This window comes from Cherax quadricarinatus, chromosome 43, assembly GCF_038502225.1.
Source record: "Cherax quadricarinatus isolate ZL_2023a chromosome 43, ASM3850222v1, whole genome shotgun sequence".
Lineage (NCBI taxonomy): Eukaryota > Metazoa > Arthropoda > Malacostraca > Decapoda > Parastacidae > Cherax > Cherax quadricarinatus.
Genome location: NC_091334.1, coordinates 21,024,066 through 21,044,229, shown reverse-complemented (window position 1 = coordinate 21,044,229; position 20,164 = coordinate 21,024,066). Strand labels below are relative to the sequence as shown.

Here is a 20,164-nt window from a genome sequence, read left to right as displayed (position 1 = left end):
GACATAAATTTCTTTACCCTCGTCTAAGTATCTTTCTCTTACATGCCTCAGTGTAAATACGTACTGTTCCTCTTCAATCCTACTTTGTGTTATTCCTAACTCTTTCAGTAATAATTATACCAAGCACTTTACCTGGTATACTCAATAGGTTTATTCCCTTTAATTCTTACTCTGACTGGTATATACTGTACTTGCTTTATCAGATCCCCCCATTTTTGGGGGTGAGGTGTCTGTTAATAAAATAAGTGGTTATGTTTGTAAAGTCTTCAAATATGTGTTAATTGGTTTATTATTTTCATGTTTATGCTCATGTGTAAAGCAATTAGCATGTGTAAATTAGGGTTTCTTAGGTACAAGAGGGTTAATGCTACTGTAAGTTCAAGCTTGTTGAAAAAGTATATATAACTCTTAGAAAATGAGTGTATGTGTACATAACCTGGAGTATACCTGGAGAGGGTTTCAGGGGTCAGTGCCCCTGCAGCTCGGTCTGAGACCAGGCCTCGTGGTGGATCAGGATCTGATCCATCAGGCTGTTACTGCTGGCCGCATGCAAACTGACATACGAACCACAGCCCAGCTGGTCAGGTACTGACTTTAGGTGCCTATCCAGTGCCTTCTTGAAGACAGCCAGGGGTCTGTTGGTAATCCCCCTTATGTATAATATGAAACTTGAGGTTTTGGTAAGCATGTATATTGTAGATAAATGATTTTTAGTGTTTTTGAACTCTGTTCAGTGCTTAATGTGTTTCACTTCCAGCACTCTGAAATCCAATACACTTTTCCCTTAACCTTCATTTACACTCCTTAGATGGTATTATATTAATTTTATTTCTTTTGATGAACTGGCAGTGGGTTAATGCCAAATGAATTTTTAATGAAAGAGCCTTTTCTTATCAGTCATACAGTGTTAACAGTTGTTTAATTAGATAAAGTATCAATATGTTTTTCCCACAGAACAAAGTACGTGTGTTGGAGTCGTGGATACGTGACCTTGGGGAGCAGAACGCAGTATTGGTCGTCACTGTAGAGGAGTTGGAACGAGAGGCAGCAGATCGTGTCGCTCTTTTGGAGGACCGCCTCTCCAAAATGGCCACTACGACCAGGGAATCGTGTGTCTCCTTGCGGGACCATCAGATTCAGGTGTGTAGTGAGGCAGTGACAGCATTGAGTGCTGTCACTTTATACCAAGGTATAAAATCTACCCTTGTAAATCAACAGAAAACAAATAGCAATCACTAAAGCTTTAAAGTGATTCACGTCACAACTATTTTGAATAGGTGGACCATAGGTATAGTCAGTTTATGTACATTTCATTAAACAGGAAAAATGAAGAATATGCTTTTAAATTATAAATTAATTTAAAATACATTGTTATATTCAACAGTATCCATGTGCATGTTTTCACAGACACCTCTTTTCACAACAAATCTTGTCCATTGTAATAGTTTTCCTCTTATTTTTCTGATGTTATATTGTTTCTAAATTGGTCTTTCATGGGGAAACTGTTTTGAAAGCTTTCTTAAATTTAAATGTATACTGTACAAGCAGTCTTCCAATCTATTTCTTGAATAATGTATGCAAGCATTTTACCTCAGGAAAATTAATATGTTGCAAGTGTTTGCACCAAATTTGTTACTGTATACACTTCTCCCTAATGACTTTCTGCAACAGTTTCTGGATTGCTGCAGCAGAACAAACAGATATAAGTGTCTGTTATACCACATGTTCGACTCAACCTATCTTGGAAACTCCATGCAAATAAAATGGGTGAAATTTGGATTTCCCTTCCAGAAGATGCAAAAAGCTTCCCCATCTACACTCTTTTCAGTTGCATTTACAAAAAATCTCATTACATTGATCCAAATCTTATTAGCATTCATACTAATGTTCTTACCATTGCTAATATATTTCAACGTATAGTATGTAATAATCAGAATTTTGTTCTGCTTCAGTATTCGCCACCACAAATGTTATACCAAATTGCTGCATACAATCTCAGAATGTTATAAATCATAAACTAGATTTTTGTATAGAATGTCAAAGATTGCAAACTATAACATTTTTAGCAAACTACCATAACCTAATTGCATAATTGTTCAGTATGTATAAGGAGGGGTATACCAAAGTATTGGTATCAGAGTGTATTGGCTAGTTTTGATGTCATTATTGGCCTGAATTTGCGTATTGGTATCAGCAAAAATTTTGGCTTACTACCATCCCTAGTTATAGGTTTATTTTAAGGCTCTTCATAACAAGGTCCTTTCTGTAAAGTACATCAGGTTAAACATGTCAGTTAATATTGTATCATTTGTATACTACTGTACTTTATAAAAATAAAATTTTGTCATTTGTATTTTCACAGCACGTACTTCAGTGATAAAGGCCTTTACTTTAAAAAATCATTTCCTTATCTTTTTGTAAATATCGGCACAGTGTTTGCTATTTTACTTTCTTGCTGTGAATTTAAAGCTAAAAATTTGAAGTACATAATATAGTTCTTGTCATTCTTTTTAACCCTTTGAGGGTCAACAGGCCCTCTCCGAGACTCGTTCTCAGGGTCGGCCAAATTTAAAAAAAAAAAAAAAAAAATTCTTATGAAAAGATAGAGAATCTTTTCCCAATCATAATGACACCAAAAGTATGAAATTTGATGGAAAACTTACGGAATTATGATCTCGTGAAGTTAGCGATGTTTACGCATCGACGATTTTGCCCACTTTGAGCCCCATTTTCGGCCAATTCCACTGTACTAGTAGACAAAAAAACATGAATATTTCGCTAGAACTCCATTTTTTCTATCGAATGAGCGCAAGAAACCACCCATTTACCAATTTCATCTATCCAATACAGTGGTCAGAATTTAGCAATTTTGCCAATTTCACACAAATTTCAAAAGATACCAATTTCCGAATAGGGTCCAGAATGAACAAGAAAGACATTCCTGGCACTAAAATGACATTTCCTCTGTTCATTAGTCACGTCTCAAGGCCCCTCTTACATTCTTTTGCTTTCCACTTTGAATTTTTATTCTCACAAAAAATAGAAGATTTACTGTTATGCAGACTACTGCATTAGTGTAAAAAATGGTATAAATAATATTGGCGCACTTGTGAAAGAATATTAGACTCACCAGTTGACATGTATTGGACGCTTGGCATGATTTGTTTACTTTTGAACTTTGGTAAAAATTGAACATTTTTGCTACTTTGAGCTCAATTTCAATTGTAAAACCAGTCAAAATCATCTCAATTTCTGTAATATGTCTTCCATTCTATAAAATGAGACCAAGAAAACTAGAATACAACAATAAATACCATGCGAAAATACAGTGCAAAGTCACTGTTTTATTCCAAAAAAATGGTCAAAGTTTTTTTTTTCTCATTATGCACTGTGTGCTGCAGGATTTTTTTTATACTGTGCACACTGACCACATAGACCCATTCTTTCATATGTAGGCCTACCAGCTTTCTCCCACTAGATTTGAGGGCACTTGAATTTAGGCGTACTAGTACGTCAAAAACCCTGGGTCGTAAGCCGTACTAGTACGGCCGAAACCCTCAAAGGGTTAAAAACATGATGTTGTCTTGCCTGGTCCTAATTGCTTCTTTTATTTGCTTCTTGCTTCCTTTCTTGGTATTTTGAAGTCCTCCATTTTAATTGGTTGTTTGGAGGGGTGGTGGCATTGAAATTCCATCAGCTTGCCCCCAAATACAAATATTAATAATGCTGCTTCAAGACATGTCCCCTAACCCCCTCTTTCTAATCAGATTGTTACCCCAACCCCTTCCTCTATAAAACTTTCGGAGCTTCCCTGGCTTGTTTTGGGTTTAGATCCAAGTTGTAAGGTATGTAAAGTGAGTTATAGAAAAGTGAAAGATGACGATGGTAACAAAAAAATTTAGGTAATGACAACTTAAATATTAGATTTTAGGGAGGAAGCATGGAGGAATTGAATATATAGATATTTGAGAGTAGACATATCAGCTGATCAGTCTGTGAAAGATAATGTGAACCATACAACATATGGGGAAAAAGATGGGTTGTGTGTGGCATCTGTGGAAAGGAGTTCATCTGTGAAGGCAAAAAGGGAATGCACTAGATTACAGTTGTATCAACACTTTTAGCTGGGCATGAGGCATGAGTTTTGAATACTTTAGGGAGGAGGAGGCAAGAGGTAGTGGAAATATCTTATTTGAAAGTGAAATGTGGTGTGAATATTATGTGAAGAATTTGGAGCTTAGAAATTAAATGATGTGCAGTCATCAAAATTTAGATTCAGAAGGCTGAGGAGGGATAGTTGAGGTGGTTTGAGCATGTGTAACTGATGGAGAGGGATAGGATGATGATGATGTATAAATCTTCAGTGGAAATTAGGAGGGGTAGGGGCCATCCTAGAAATGGAAGCAAAGGAGGCTTTTGAGTTGTAGTTGTAGCTTTTGAGTTGTATGAGCATGTTATATAGGAATGAGTAGAGACAAGTGGTTTTTAATAGACATACTGTTGGAGTGTGAGCAAGGTAACTTGAGTTCTGGAGGTGGGAAAGCACTTCCCTCACTGAAGGGGAAATTGGAATGTTGCAATTGGATGGTAATCTGATTGTGATTGTCAGCACACTTCCAGCAAGACAGTGATTAATAAATGAATGGTGAGTGTGTTTTTTTCTTTGGGTCACCTTGCCTTAGCAAGAGATGGCTGCTAAGGTAAATAAGAAATCTATTGTTGAAAAAATATTTTTACTTTCTAAAGTTCTGTAAATTTGCCTTGTGGTTATACAATAATATATTGGAAATTTACTTTTCTGTATCTTATGAGGATACCTGTAACTTTGATTGCGCCTTCTCAAGCCTAAATTTGGCTTCAACTCCTCTTTTGAATTCCTTACAGGTATCATCTCTAGTCACCGATAAAATTGGGTTAGAGAAAAAGGCTCAGGGCCTTGGAGAGAAGGTGTTGACTCTAGAGAGGAGGACTCTGGGCCTGAAGGAGGAGAATGCTAACCTACAAAGTGATCTCAATAATCTTATACAAGTGAGCTAAAATATTTACTTTTCCTTATGGGTTTAAAGATTGTTTGAATAATAAATTTTCAAGTAGAATATGAAATTGCATTTTAATTTGCTTTTATATACAGTACATCATTAAAATGATGCTTAGAAATTACTGAAAACATCAGGGGATTTTTTTTTTGTTAGCCTTCCTTATTAAAGTAATATACTGTAATTTGCTTTGTTTACATTGTTTAGAAATCTAATGTCTCTCATTCATAATATTTAAAAAAGTGTGATACCAACAAGTGGTATATTGACACTTAATAGTGAAGTCTTTATTGGTGCAATGTTTCACCAATACAGACTTCTGCCGGTTCAACTATGTATCAGAATTACACTATAAAGTGCACAGAAGTTGGTAATTTGGCCAATTTTATGCAAAATTAAAATGATTCCAATTTAAAAACTGTCCAAAATAAACACTATACAGGTACTCCTCACTTGAAGACCAAGTTCTGTTTCTAAGAGTAGGTCAGTAAGTGAACTGGTCATTAAGTGAGAAGCTGCCCCTTACTGATATCTCAAAGTGTACTGTAGTAGTAGTCGGTTTATATCATCCATCTTTAGATGGTTTTAATGTCACCTTTGCACTATTATAACATTTTTAGTATATTAAAATAGAACTAAGCATTAAAAATAATAAAAAAGTAAAATACACATACAGTACAGTACACTGGTTGGAGAGTTGGTCATAAGTCCAAGCAGTTGTTAAACAGGTAGGTCATTAAGTGAGAAGTACCTGTAGACATTCCAAGCACTGAGGCAGCATTTCCTCTGTTTATTAATCATATCTTCAGGCCTCTCCTTTATTACACTTACCCTCCATTTTGAATTTATCATCACACAAAATCGAAAAGTAACTCTATTTCTCAGATAATAAAATATAACCAGGAATGATTGGTCATGGTTTCCAGCTTCCCAGTAATTGAATCAGACCTAGTAAGAGCCCATAAAGCAGACTGGGTGTGGGGGTGCAAGGGGGACCTTACCCATCCTCAGAAAAATCATTAAAAATCTATTATTTCTGCTACTTTGAGCCCAATTTCAAGCTACTGTGTCTTAAAACCAACCAAAATCATCTCTATTTTAGTAGTAAGACTTCCATTTTCTCAAATGATATCAAGAAACTGCAAGTAAAACCACAAAAACCATCCTAAAAAAAACCTTGAAATTGCTGTTGTAAACCAAACTCCTTGCTCACACCCCGACACCACATCAAATCATAAAAACCACTTGCTTCCACTCCTATCTAACGTGCTCACGCAAGCCTGTTGACCACATTTCATTGAATACATTGACTTTTTATATACAGTGATTTACATTTTACTCCTGAATTTTTATGCTACCTTATTGTAGTTAATAAAATGAATGCTTGAAATATGAAATAAATGGTACATTCTTGGTGATTCTCTTTCATGGCATTTAAATTTTTTTAATGTATTGCTAATTAGGTTTTGACTAACAGTCACAAACAGCACGACTGATCAGTGATGACTGTAATCAGTGGACAGAGGATCGAGCCTTCAGTACTTGTGCTGAATGACCCATAGTGATTTAATACTTCATGAAATATACTACAGTAATAATTGACTAGTAAAACAATATTTAAAAATGAACCTCTTGGCTGCAAATTCAGTTGGTAAATGTTTTACTTGCAGTGGTGCTGCTTATTTCTCATTTATTTAATTTGTTTTTCAGTCACTTTAGAATTTGATGAATAAAAAAGATTTATACTCATGGTAGAGTAGAGTATGTTATACATGACATTGTTCATCTGTTTTTGGAGCAAGGGTCTAGTAACCTCTTCTGTATCAATTTCTAAATGTAAAGAGAGAATCTCTAAGGTTTTCTTCTTTTTTGAACCCTGCTTTGGTGGGAGACTACTAATGCTGGTTAAATTTGACATTATTCATTAGTTCTCTTGCTCAAATTAAAGCTTGTTAGATTTCTTAATGACTTCATTTTAAAGACACTTATGTTATCCTATAGGTAATAAGCCGTGCAAGACAAACAGGCCAGTGGGAAGTGGATGATTTAACATTCTCATGTGTCACTCCTGAGCAAGTGTTTGGTCCTGTCTTGTCCTCCTCCAGGTTTGTAGACACATTTGTTAAGTACAGAAGTTTTTACATTGAGTTTGGGTTAAAAAGAACATGTTTCAAAATTGTCTATATACATGATGTGAGGGGAGAAGGCTTTAGTTGTAAAATAAAATAAAAAAAAATGCTCCGAAACGTTCTAAAAAGACTCTCAGGGGGAGGCTTGCATCAGTGCTTTATTACATGAAGTAACGTGCAGAACATGGTTCATGAAGATGTAGATAGAAAGGGAAAACATTTCTTTATAATTGTATCAAATTTTATGCAGAGCAATCTTTTTTAAATTCTAAAGTGGATGGACCTGCATAATTTGGTCACTGTCACGGTCATGGCTGATTCATTCTGTAGATCTTAACAGTATTTGTTTGATTGTTTAAAAGTATCAGGTATGATTAGAAATCATTGCAGTCATTGCATCCTTTCGTTTTGAACAGAAGATCATCTCAGTCTCTGAAGGAAAGCCAGCGAGACTATCTTCACCAGATCTTTGAAGATCACCTAAGAAAAGACAACTCCTCTTTAGCAAGTTCTTTTTCCAACCTTCAAGTAAGTTAGACTTATCTTATAAGAAAGACCACTTCTTAGCATATTTCTTTATCTCCATTTTTTTAAGAAATTACAGAGGCAGAAAATTGTTAGGGATAATTGATTCCAGTACAAGATAAAAGCTCTACTCCATGGGTACAGCAGGGCCCCGCTTTACGGCGTTTTTTCACTTTACGGCGTTCCGCTAATACGGTCATTTCAAATTATGACCAAAACTCGCTATACGGCTCCCCCCACCTGACTTTCTAATACGGTCACCGCGCCCCACCCTGTTTGTTTACATTCTCCGTGAGCTCAGTAAGCACTAAGTCTCTCCATTTTGTCTGGAAACTCCAAAATTTCAAATGTTTTTAAAAGTTATTTCATATTTTATATATACTCTGATAATTATACTTATGTATACCTGTACCTAAATAAGCTTACATACTGTGCTGGCATACAGGTACACATTAAAATCAGTAAGAGTGTCTTTTGTCTCCAGACGTCACATTAGTAATGATAATAATAGTCATCGAGTCTCATTTAAATGTCGTATATTACGTTAATATACACACTTTCATTAATCCATCTATGATATTTTTCAAAATTATATAATAAACACGATGCATAACATATAAATAAGATAAATACACCCCACAGTAGAATAAATAAACATAAATGTGAGATGTGGTAGCAGACGACTTGCACAAGTGACGCCATATTAGAAATGATAATAATAATAATAATCACCGAGTCTCATTAAATGTCGTATACAGTATTACGTTAATATACACATTTTCATTAATCCATCCATGATATTTTTTTCAAAATTATATAATAAACACGATACATAACATAAAAAGATGATAAATACACCCCACAATAGAATAAATAAACATAAATATGAGATGTGGTAGCCAGATAACTTGTACAAGTGATGGCAAGAATAACATTTTCTCTAATCTAACATAAGAGAAAATGTGTTACTGTGGGTAACTGTAGAAAATTATTCCTTTCGTATGTATGTAAGTTTATTCAGGTATACACAAATACAGTTACATAGAGTATCATACATAACATATGTGTAGAGAACCTAGGATAACCCAAAAAAGTCAGTGACTTATTTCCATTGCCTTCACTCAGAGCATCATTTCTTCTCAAAATGATGTTACATGAGAAGGGAGTGTTCTTCTTTATTTATTCTACCGTATCAATGTAGAGACAACCTGTACACAATGTAACTTGTACACAAACCAGACGTGTACACTTTGTTTACAAAACTTACCTTCGCCTGGTTTGTTTACATAACTCTGCGCCTGTCCTCTCTCATGCACTCATTCTTTCTCTCTCTCATTTATTCGTTTTATCTCATTTACTTACTCCTGACCCTACGTTAAGACTACAAATATTTTAAGGTAAGTAATGAGTGAACTGTATATACATTTTATTGCTCTGGGATGCTTAAATATCATAGAATAGTATGTGTGGGTGGGTTGGCCTGGTATGGTAGCCCGGCTGACTACCATACATACCGCACTTGATTTTTTACAATAAATACTACTCATCTCACCCTATATTTTAAGGTAAGTAATGAGTGAACTGTATATACATTTTATCGCTCTGGGATGCCTAAATATCATAGAATAGTATGTGTGGGTGGGGTGGCCTGGTAAGGTAGCCTGGCTGACTACCATACATACCACACTTGATTTCTTACAATAAATACTACTTGTCTCACCCTAGATTAAGACTATAAATATTTTAAGGTAAGTAATGAGTGCACTATGTGTGTATTGTACTTTATTGTTTTTTGATGCCTGGTTCTATTGCTAACTTAATATATGTTAGTGTAAACTTGTTATCTAGTGTTTGTATGCATTTATAAGTGGAAAAAAAAGGGTGTTCCACTTTACGGCGGTTTCCGCTTTACGGCGGTAGCCTGGAACCTAACCTGCCGTATAAGTGGGGCCCTGCTGTATAGTAAATGATACTGTGTTGTGTAGAGATTTCCTGCCTCGCTCCCTGGGCAAGATGAACCTCTTAAAATGTTAATGGCATTCCCTGGTTTAATCCAACCTTTTATGAAACTGTATTAGTTATGAGAGTCATGATAAAAAATCTTGAGTGTAAATAATATAGGAAACAATCTCTTTTGGTGTAGTAGGTAAGTAAGTAATTATAATTTACAGAGATGGATGTTTCTCCCAGTATTCCTGTCTCTTCATTAGTAGTCTTTTCTTCGAAATCTAAGTGTTGTAAGAATAAATGTGCCTCGGTATTTTAGAAACAAAATATTTTACTGTTTTCATTTTCATTGATAAATTGGTTATAGTGTTAAAAAAGTATTTAAATATGAAAGTCCTAACATGTTTCACTTAGTGCCCAATGTTTGGGCATTTAGTGGGTGTATAAATCTGGTGTGGAAGGAGTATAGGAGTCATCCCCATGAAAGGTTGAAGGGAGGGGATGTGAAGGGAGATTTTAAGTGCTAGAAACTTGATCATCTAGCAGGCTTGTGTGAGCAGTGTTGTATAGGAGATGGTGGACATGTCAGATTTTTATGGCTGGGTGGCTGTTGGAGTGTAAGGCAATATTTATGAAGGGTTTCAGAGAACTCAGTTAGCCAAACTTGAGTTCTGGAGGTGTTATATACTCTGAGGAGAGGTGAGGATATTACTGTTCAGAAGGTCATTTGAATTGTGATGTGCATGCCCTTCTGACAAGAAAGCTATTGATTGAGTGATGAGGAATGTGTTTCCTTTCTTTGCATCACCCTACCTTGGTGGGAGATGGCCAGTGTGAAAAAATTAATGATAGTCTTTTTACCGGAGCTGGTGTGGCCACTTGACCCTACCTTGCTGGGCTGGAGTAAAATGGCAAGATAAATGTGTGAGCATGTTAGATAGTAGTGAATGTAGATAATGGTTTTTTGTGACTTGACAAGTGTTGGAGCATGAGCAAGGTAATATTTTGTGAAGGGATTACGGAAAACTGGTTAGATGGATTTGAGTTCTGGAGGTGGGAAGTACAGTGCTTGCACTCTAAAAAAGGGGTTTGAGAAATTTACTGTTTGGAGGAACATCTGAACTGACATATCTGTGTGTGTCTGGTGAAAGTGTTTCTTTTTCGGATCACCCTGCCTCGGTGGGAGACAGCCAGGGTGTTAAAAATTGGAAAATATTATTTTACTATACCTATGCTGAATTAAAAATTTTTATGTAGTTAAAAGTACAGTATTTGCATTGCAAATATTTTTAGCTGCATATAAAATTTTTAGGATGCAGACAGTGCTTATGGAGGACGAGGGTCAGAAAAAGACTTGATAATTATGAAACTGAGAGCTGACCTCCGAAGCTTGCAGTCAACACACGAAGAGACTAACAGACAACTGCTAGAGAGAGACAAACATATTGCAGATTTACAGGTGAGGATCTATTACTCATGTATTTTTTCATTTGTTTTGTATTTTTTCTGGACAGTCTTTTAGCTTTTTTCACATTGATTTGAAACTTTAAATATTGTCTTAATGAAATAAAATTTCCTCTTAAAATTTCAATACATAAGTAACCTACATATAGGAGAGGGGAGCTTACGACTACATTTCAGTCCGATTTGGACCGAAACATCGTCGTAAGCTTCCCTCTTCTACGTGCGAGTTATTTGTGTATTGTTCCAGTCACGGTATTGTGCTTTTTTATTATTTAAAATTTCAATAATCTGTGCCCTTAACAAGTGTAATTGGAATTATAAAATGCAGCATAAAATAGAATGTGTAATAAACGTTAGTCACTGGTACTGTACAAGCAAATCCATGTAGAGAAAATGAAACAGAAGTTAAGGAAAGTAATTACCTATCTGAAGCTGCAGGAGCAAAGCTTTACTTGTGGTGTCCAGTCTTAAAAATACTGTGTATTTTACGCAGCAGCTGAGGGCCTCATTTTAGGCTGAAATGTACTGTAATTTACTGTACCTTCTGTTTTATTTACTCTTGGTGGGTTCACTTGTACCATTAACCAAGCTAGTTTATGCTACTTAAAATGGTATGTTGGATATTTTTGACTCTGCTAAGAGCAGACATGGAAGTGTTTTTGCTTGGCCAGATTTTAGTCTTTCTTCATTACTTATTAACTACATCAGAAATCCTACTTAAAAATCCATGTCTAGTTCTTAAGTCTTTACGTATTAAGGATTAGTTCCAGAAATGCCTAACAATGTTTTTATTATATGTAAACTACATTATCTGTGTACTTCATAAGAGAAGTAAAAATTGGAATTTGAATAATGATTATGAATTAATGCTAATGATGATTATAGATGATAAATATTAGTAAAGTAGTTTATGGATAGTGTTTGAGAAATACTTAGTACCATCATGATAATTTTTAGTAGATAATTGAACACATTTGTTACATATTAATATTGTATTCAGCCTACCTTTGCTTGTTGGGAGTTCTCTCAAGCCTAAACCCTTTCAGTGGGCATCACATAGAACTGTCATTGAGGTCAAGGTCCCTCCCGTAGATCTGTGTCATGAGTTCAGCTCACTCAGATAAACTGTGAGCAGTAAATTTTGACCTAGATATGAAGTAATTGGTCTGTGCAGTGACTGTGCACAGTACATATTAAAAAAAATCCTGCCCCATGCAATACATGATGGGAAAAAAAAACATTAACCATGTTTGGTTTGAAATACATAACTACATCTACCATCCGGCTTACGACCTGCTCGACTTACGACCACTTGACTTACGACCGGTGTTTTTTATGCCAAATTTCTGGGAAATAAACGACTATTTGTATTGTACACAGTGTTTATCCTAAACCTTACAGTATAAAATACAGAATTAACTACCTAAAAAGTAAAGTAAAACATGAAATACCAAAATAAAACAAAATAGTCATTACAGAAATGTTTTGTTGATATTCAGTAGTAAAGTTCGACTTACGACCATTTCGACTTACGACCGGTTTCTCGGAACCGAACTCGGTCGTAAGTCGGATGATAGGTGTACTTTGAGGTGATTTCTATGATAATTTTGTTGGTTGTTTCCTGATATCATTTGATAGAATGGAAAACATGCTACTGAAATAGAGATGCTTTTAGTTGCTTTCAGGACTGGAAGTAGCTAGAAATTGGGCTCAAAGTAGCAGAAATATTTGTTTTTTGCCAATTTTGCTGAGGATGGGTAAGACACCCTACATCCCTCAGTCTATTTTGTGGGTTTTTAATAGGTCTTATTCAAATATTGAGTTACTATAAACCATAACCAATCATTCCTGGTTATATTTTATTATCTGGAAAATAGAGTAAATATTCTGTTTTTGTTGTTTATTTTATTAACACATCGACCGTTTCCCACCAAGGCAGAGTGATTCGATCATTCACTCATTCCACTGTCTTGCCAGAGGTGCGCTTACACTACAGTTATAAAACTGCGACATTAACACCCCTTTCAAAATGATTATGTGATTATGAATTTAAAACGGAAAGCAGGAGAGGTCTGGGGATATGATAAATGAATGGAGGAAATGGTTTTAGTGCCTGGAATGTCTGCTTTGTTTATTTTAGAATCTCTCATTAAATTGGTATTTTTTTAATTTGTGTAAAATTGGCCAAATTACCAATTTCTGTGCACTTTATGGGATAGTTTAACTCTTAAATGGTACAAACGTATATATATGTTTTTTCAACATTTGAAAGTATGTAAAAAAATGTACATCATCTTTGTTTTTTTTTTTACATTTGAAAATGTGTAAAAAAAACATAATTTACTTTTGGAGCACTACGGATATGAATGTTGATCTTTTTGGACCGTTTAAGGGTTAATGGTTGAATGGGCGGTTTCTTCTCTTCAATCGACAGAACGGAAGAGATACTGGTGAAATAGCAAAGAATTTTCTTGAATAGAGCAATGGAATTGACTTAAAATAGGACTCAAAGTGGGTGAAAGCGCTGATGCATAAATAGATTATGACCACTAAATTTATACCTGCGTAATTCTGCAAGTTTTCAATGAAATTTCGTACCTTTGGTGCCATTACTTTCAGAAAAAAAGATCTCAATCATTTCCTGAAGTATACCTGGAGAGGGCTTTGGGGGTCAGTACCCCCGCAACCCAGTCTGTGATCAGGCCTCATGGTGGATCAGGGCCTGATCAACCAGGCTGTTACTGTTGGCCGCACTCAACCCAACGTATGAGTCACAGCCCGGCTGGTCAGGTACTGATTTTAGGTGCCTGTCCAGCCCCTTCTTGAAGACAGCCAGGGGTCTGTTGGTAATACCCCTTATGTATGCTGGAAGGCAGTTGAATAGTCTTGGGACCCTGACACTTATTATGTTGTCTCTTATCATGCTAGTGGCACCCCTGCTTTTCATTGCGGGGACGTTGCATCATCTGTCAAGCCTTTTGCTTTCATAGGGAGTGATTTTCATGTGCAAGTTTGGTACTAATCCCTCTAGGATTTTCCAGGTGTATATAATCATGTATCTCTCTTGCCTTCATTCTAGGGATTACATCATTACAGGTTGAGGAACTTCAAGCGATCCCAGTAATTTAGGCGTTTTATCGCAGTTAGGTGTGCCATGAAGGTTCTCTGTAGATTTTCTAGGTCAGCATTTTCACCTGCCCTGAAAGGTGCTGTTAGTGTGCAGCAATATTCCAGCCTAGATAGAACAAGCAACCTGAAGAGTGTCATCATGGGCTTGGCATCCCTAATTTTGAAGGTTTTCATTATCCATCCTGTCATTTTTCTAGCAGATGCAGTTGATACACTTCTGTGGTCTTTGAAGGTGAGATCCTCTGACATGATCACTCCCAGGTCTTTTACATTAATTTTTCGCTCTATTGTGTGGTTGAATTTGTTTTATAATCAGATATAGTTTTAATTTCCTCGTGTTTTCCATATTGGAGTAATTGAAATTTCTCATCATTGAACTTCATATTGTTTTCTGCGGTCCGTTTAAAGATTTGCCTGATGTCCGCCTGGAGTCTTGCAATGTCTTCAGTGCAAGACCCTGTCATGCAAATTCATGTGTCGTCTGCAAAGGAAGACACTGAGCTGTGGCTTACATCCCTGTCTGTGTCAGATATGAGGATGAGGAACAGGATGGGAGAGAGTACTGCACCTTGTGGAACAGCTTTTCACTGTAGCCACCTCAGACCTTACTCTGTTTACTGCTACTATTGCTATTGCTTTACTGCCCCCTTTGTGGAGTGGGGCTATGTCTGTTTTTTTTAGCAGCTGTGGGATGACCCCTGTGTCCATGCTCCCTCTCCATAAGATGTTAAAAGCACATGATAGGGGCTTCTTGCAGTTCTTGATGAACATGGAGTTCCATGAGTCTGGGGCTGGGGCAGAGTGCATGAGCATGTCGCTTATCGCCTTTTCAAAGTCATTTGGCGTCAAGGTAATATCAGATAGGTTCGAAACTGCCAAATTCTGTCTCTCATGCAAAATTCAGATGAATTTTATTTTTTTAATTGGATATTGGGATTAATAAATTTTCAGGGGTCAGGAGAGTGAAAGGGTTAATGAAGCTTGACAAACATTTCAAATGTGTCCATTTAATTTCACAGATTCTTGTTATATTTATACGAGTCTGTTCTCATAAAATATTTGCTAACACATTTAGCACTGCATACATACTTCCCTTTTTATTTAATTTATAATAATATTGCAGTAATAAATAAACATCCACAAAATTCTAATGATGCTTTTCTAATGGATTATGTATATCAGAAATGCATCATTAACTTTTGAGACAAGAAAACACAGTGAATACAGTATTGTATTGTAGTGTATTCATCGTATTTTCTTTTTATGTGGATAAGTTTGTTTAATAGTTACAAGTTAAATTAGGAAATATTCCAGTACTTAAATATCAGCCACTAAGTATTAAATGTGAATGTTTTAAAATGAGTTTATTTTAATAATACAAGAAATGTTTAGGACATTTAGCAAGGTAAGATAAGCTTTATACCTGTATATAATCAACATGTGATTTTACAGTGTTGTAAATATATGCAGCTAGCTTTCTTATAATGCTCCTTCATGTAATGCAAGTTTTTATGTATGCAACTGAAAAAGTTTGTCCCAAATTGAATTGTGTGTGGGTAGGGTTTCATAGTATGTTCTACTTGGTTTTTGGATTCACTTTTATGAAAAAATGTCCCACTTTACAGAAGAGCTTTATAAGAGAGGTTGCTGTACAGGTGATCATAATAGACATAAATTAGTGACAAATTTTGTTAATTTAGCCTAGAGTAATCCACAAAAGTCAGTGTGCATCATTTCCATGAAGAAATTGTAAATTCAAGTGACTTTATTAAGGTAAATGCCAAGGTAGTAGATTTGTGTGTTTTAAATGTATTTTGAAAAAATTGAATGGATTTTGATATTTTTTGACATTCTGAATTCATTTTGAAAAATTCTGAATTCATTTTGATAAATTCTGAATTCATTTTGATAAATTCTGAATTCATTTTGAAAAATTCCGAATTCATTTTGAAAAATTCTGAATGTACTTTTATTTTTTTTAAATGTATTTTGAAAATTTTTAATGTATTTTGAAAAATTTGTATTGTAAAAACTTTTGAAGATATTTTGAAAATTTTTGTATGTATTTTGGAAAATTTTGAATGCTTCAAGGGGCTTGAAGGTTTCAAGTGTTCAGGTGGCTTGATGGTTTGTGTTTTCTTCACTAAATATTCATACTGTATATATAAAGTTTAGATTTTGCAAAAGAATTTTCAGAATGATTTATTTTGACTTTTTCCTGACCGGTGTTGTTGAATCAGACACAACTGACAGAGACCCACCATGAACTAGCACTGTCCCAGGCTGAAGTCAGCACTGTCAACCAGACTTTGAAAGAAGTTCGTCACCACAATAGACATGAAAATGTAGAGGTGTGTAGTTTATTAACCGACGCATTTTGCATTTTCCTTTTTTATTTTTTTTTTTAGTATATATCAATTTGTATGCTTGACATGTTTTAAAGGTGGGACATATATGTTGTACCTTGCTACAGGTGTGTGCTACTAACCTCTGGGACACATGTACAGTACCTGGCTATACGTGTGAGCTACTGACCTGTGGGGCACACATGTACCTTGCTATAGGTGTATGCTAACCTCTGGGACACATGTCATACCTGGCTACATATGTGAGCTACTGACCTGTGGGGTACACATGTTGTACCTTGCAACATGTGAGTTACTGACCTGTGGAACACACATGTTGTACTTTGCTATATGTGTAAGCTACCAACTCTCACCATCATTTACTGTTACCGTCTTGCTAGAGATGCACAGATATGGCAGTTCAGATACCCCTCCAAACAACAAATATTCCAAACCCGTCTTTTAGAGCACAAGCACTGTACATCCCATCTCTAGGACTCAAGGCCAGCTAACTGGTTTCCTTGAATCCTTTTACAAAATATTACCCTGCTCTCTGGTATATATTGTAAATGGTTAGTTTTTTTTTTAAGTGCCTAATCTTATCAATTTCAATGAACTTTTCATAATTAACTAATGAGAACACCCTACAACAGATGTGGTCAGTCTTTGGCCATGGTGGCCCATGGTGGCCCATGGCCTGGGGGCAATGCTCTCACTGAGAGTCCAGGTTCGAGTCTCAGCAAGGGTGGAAACATTGGGCTTTTCCTTACACTGATTGTCTGTATTCACCCATCAGTAAAAATGGGTGCTTGGGTGTTAGTTGACTGGTGTGGGTCGCATCGTGGGACAAAATTGACCTAATTTGCCAAAAATGCTCTGCATAACAAGCGGCTTTCTGTATAGTAGTATGTCATTGATGTCAGCTAGGCCTGTATACCTTGTGCATGTACTTGCAGAAATATAAATCTTTTAACAAACTGACCATAAACCACCAAAGCAGGGCGGCCCAAAAAGAAAAACTAAAGTTTCTCTTTTGAACTTTAGTAATGTATATAGGAGAAGAAGTTTCTAGCCCCTTGCTCCCAGCATTTTAGTTGACTCTTAGGACACACATGGCTTATTGGAGATGAATTCTGTTCCACTTCCCCATTGAGATAAGAGGAAATAAGAACAAGAACTAGTATGAAAACAAAAAAACCCAGAGGGGTGTGTATATATTTGCTTGTACATGCATGTGTAGTGTGACCTAAATGTAAGTAGAAGTAGCAAGATGTACCTAAAATCTTGCATGTTTATTTGACAGAAAAGACTCCAGCAGTCCTACTATCATGTAAAATAATTACAGGCTTCCATTTTGCACTCACTTGGCAGGATGGTAGTACCTCCCTGGGCAGTTACTGTCTACCAACCTACAACATAGGAGAAATAAAGATATTATTTTTATTATATTGAGTCTGGCTCATGAGACAGTGTTCAGGTGTACTGCATTTGCTTTTCCGAATGCTGTCATGATGAGCCTCATTTACCGAAGAAAGTACTGTACAGTTGCATGTGGCTTGTGAGCTGTGGCTTTACCATATCTACCTTACACACACTGTATACTGTCAGCTCTACAAACTCTCAGTACAATATTCTAAATTCCATAAATTTATTTTTTTTTTTTTTTTACTGAGGAATATTTTATGAGTCTTGAATTCTCACCCCCTTTTTTTTTTTTTTTCTAGGCATGTATTATTTTGGTGTGGTGTGAATTGTCACCTGAATTTACTCATGCCCAAGTGTCTCTCCTTTCAGATCATTGCTTTCTGTGTCAACATTAATGAGGTTAGAGAACTATTAAATAAGATATGACCTCTGAGACATAGAATTAGCCCAATATCTGAAAGAGAATGTTTTTAAAATAGCATTTACCGGTATTTAGAACTCGTATATTTGCTGTATTCTCAAAAAAAAATTAATATCTGTGAATCTATAGGGTCAACTTTGCTTCTACGTTTATATCAGTCCAGTCACTTGGTTATTCACTCAGAGGAAAAAGAGGAGGGGAGTGGATACCTTGATGCCAGAGAAGGGTTCTCAATTCATGGAATTAATTCTACTCTCACCTTTCTCAGATCAAACCTGATTATCTTTTGTTTCCCTGGCATTGCTTGACCCCCTACACATTTAGTGCTTTCCCATGAATAATAATAATAATCCACTCAAATAACATTTAATTTATTAAAAATATTTTAATAAGTTTTGTGCAGTTCTAAGATATTTGTACCTCTTATTTCAGATCACCCGGAAGGATGAAGTCATCCGCCATTTGCTGTCCAAACAAAGCGTTTACAAGAAAGATTGTATGAAGGGATCTGTTCCAATGCTGTGTGACTTAGACAATGTTATTACAGGAGAAAATAATGTAAGTGTTAGCTTTATACATAAGAACATAAGAAAGAAGGAACACTGCAATAGGCCTACTGACCCATGCAGAGCAGGTCCATTCCCCCTCCCCCCAGATTAAACCAATGACTCCCCCCCCCTGGATTAGCCCAATGACCCACCCAGTCTGGTCATCTCCACTCAAGGATGGAGCACTGCACCAGACCCAGCAGCACAAGCTAGTCAGGTCCAACTCTCACCCATCTACACCCACTCATGTATTTATCTAACCTATTTTTAAAACTACACGTTTTAGCCTGAATAACTCTACTCGGGAGTTTGTTCCACTCATCCACAACTCTATTACCAAACCAGTGCTTTCTTATATCCTTCCTGAATCTGAATTTTTCCAACTTGAAACCATTGCTGCGAGTCCTGTCTTGGCTGGAAATTTTCAGCACACTATTTACATCCCCTTTATTTATTCCTGTTTTCCATTTATACACCTCTATCATATCCCCCCTAATTCTACCCCTTTTGAGAGAGTGCAGATTTAGGACCCTCAATCTATCCTCATAGGGAAGATTTCTGATACATGGGATCATCTTTGTCATCCTCCTCTGTACGTTTTCCAGAGCATTTATATCCATTCTGTAATACGGTGACCAGAACTGAGCAGCATAGTCTAAATGAGGCCTAACCAAGGATATATGGAGTTGAAGAACAACCTGAAGACTTCTATTATTTATTCTTCTAGATATGAAGCCAAGAATTCTGTTAGCTTTATTGCGAACACTAATGCACTGTTGTCTTGGTTTTAGATTACTGCTAATGAGGACTCCTAAATCCTTTTCACAATCAGTTTATAGTTTATATGTGGCATGGTTATTTAACTGTCCAACACTTAGAACTTTGCATTTTTTTTTTTTTTCAACAAGCCGGTCGTCTCCCACCAAGGCAGGGTGACCCAAAAAAAGAAAGAAAATCCCCAAAAAGAAAATGCTTTCATCATCATTCAGCACTTTTACCACACTCACACGTTATCACTGTTTTTGCAGAGGTGCTCAGAATACAACAGCTTTGAAGCATATACGTATAAAGATACACAACATATCCCTCCAAACTGCCAATATCCCAAACCCCTCCTTTAAAGTGCAGGCATTGTACTTCCCATTTCCAGGACTCAAGTCCGACTATATGAAAATAACCGGTTTCCCTGAATCCC

The 20,164-nt window shown here is 36.1% G+C and overlaps 1 protein-coding gene across 1 annotated transcript in view; it reads left to right on the top strand.

Moving 5' to 3' along the window:
- The window catches only part of LOC128694136 (adventurous-gliding motility protein Z-like), a 90,760-nt gene that overhangs the window by 36,603 nt on the left and 33,993 nt on the right, over window positions 1–20,164 (top strand). Inside the window, 7 exon segments of the mRNA XM_070093475.1 lie at window positions 955–1,140; window positions 4,885–5,028; window positions 7,038–7,141; window positions 7,582–7,693; window positions 10,950–11,096; window positions 16,471–16,581; window positions 18,854–18,979. Of these exon segments, the coding sequence (XP_069949576.1) occupies window positions 955–1,140; window positions 4,885–5,028; window positions 7,038–7,141; window positions 7,582–7,693; window positions 10,950–11,096; window positions 16,471–16,581; window positions 18,854–18,979 (930 nt within the window).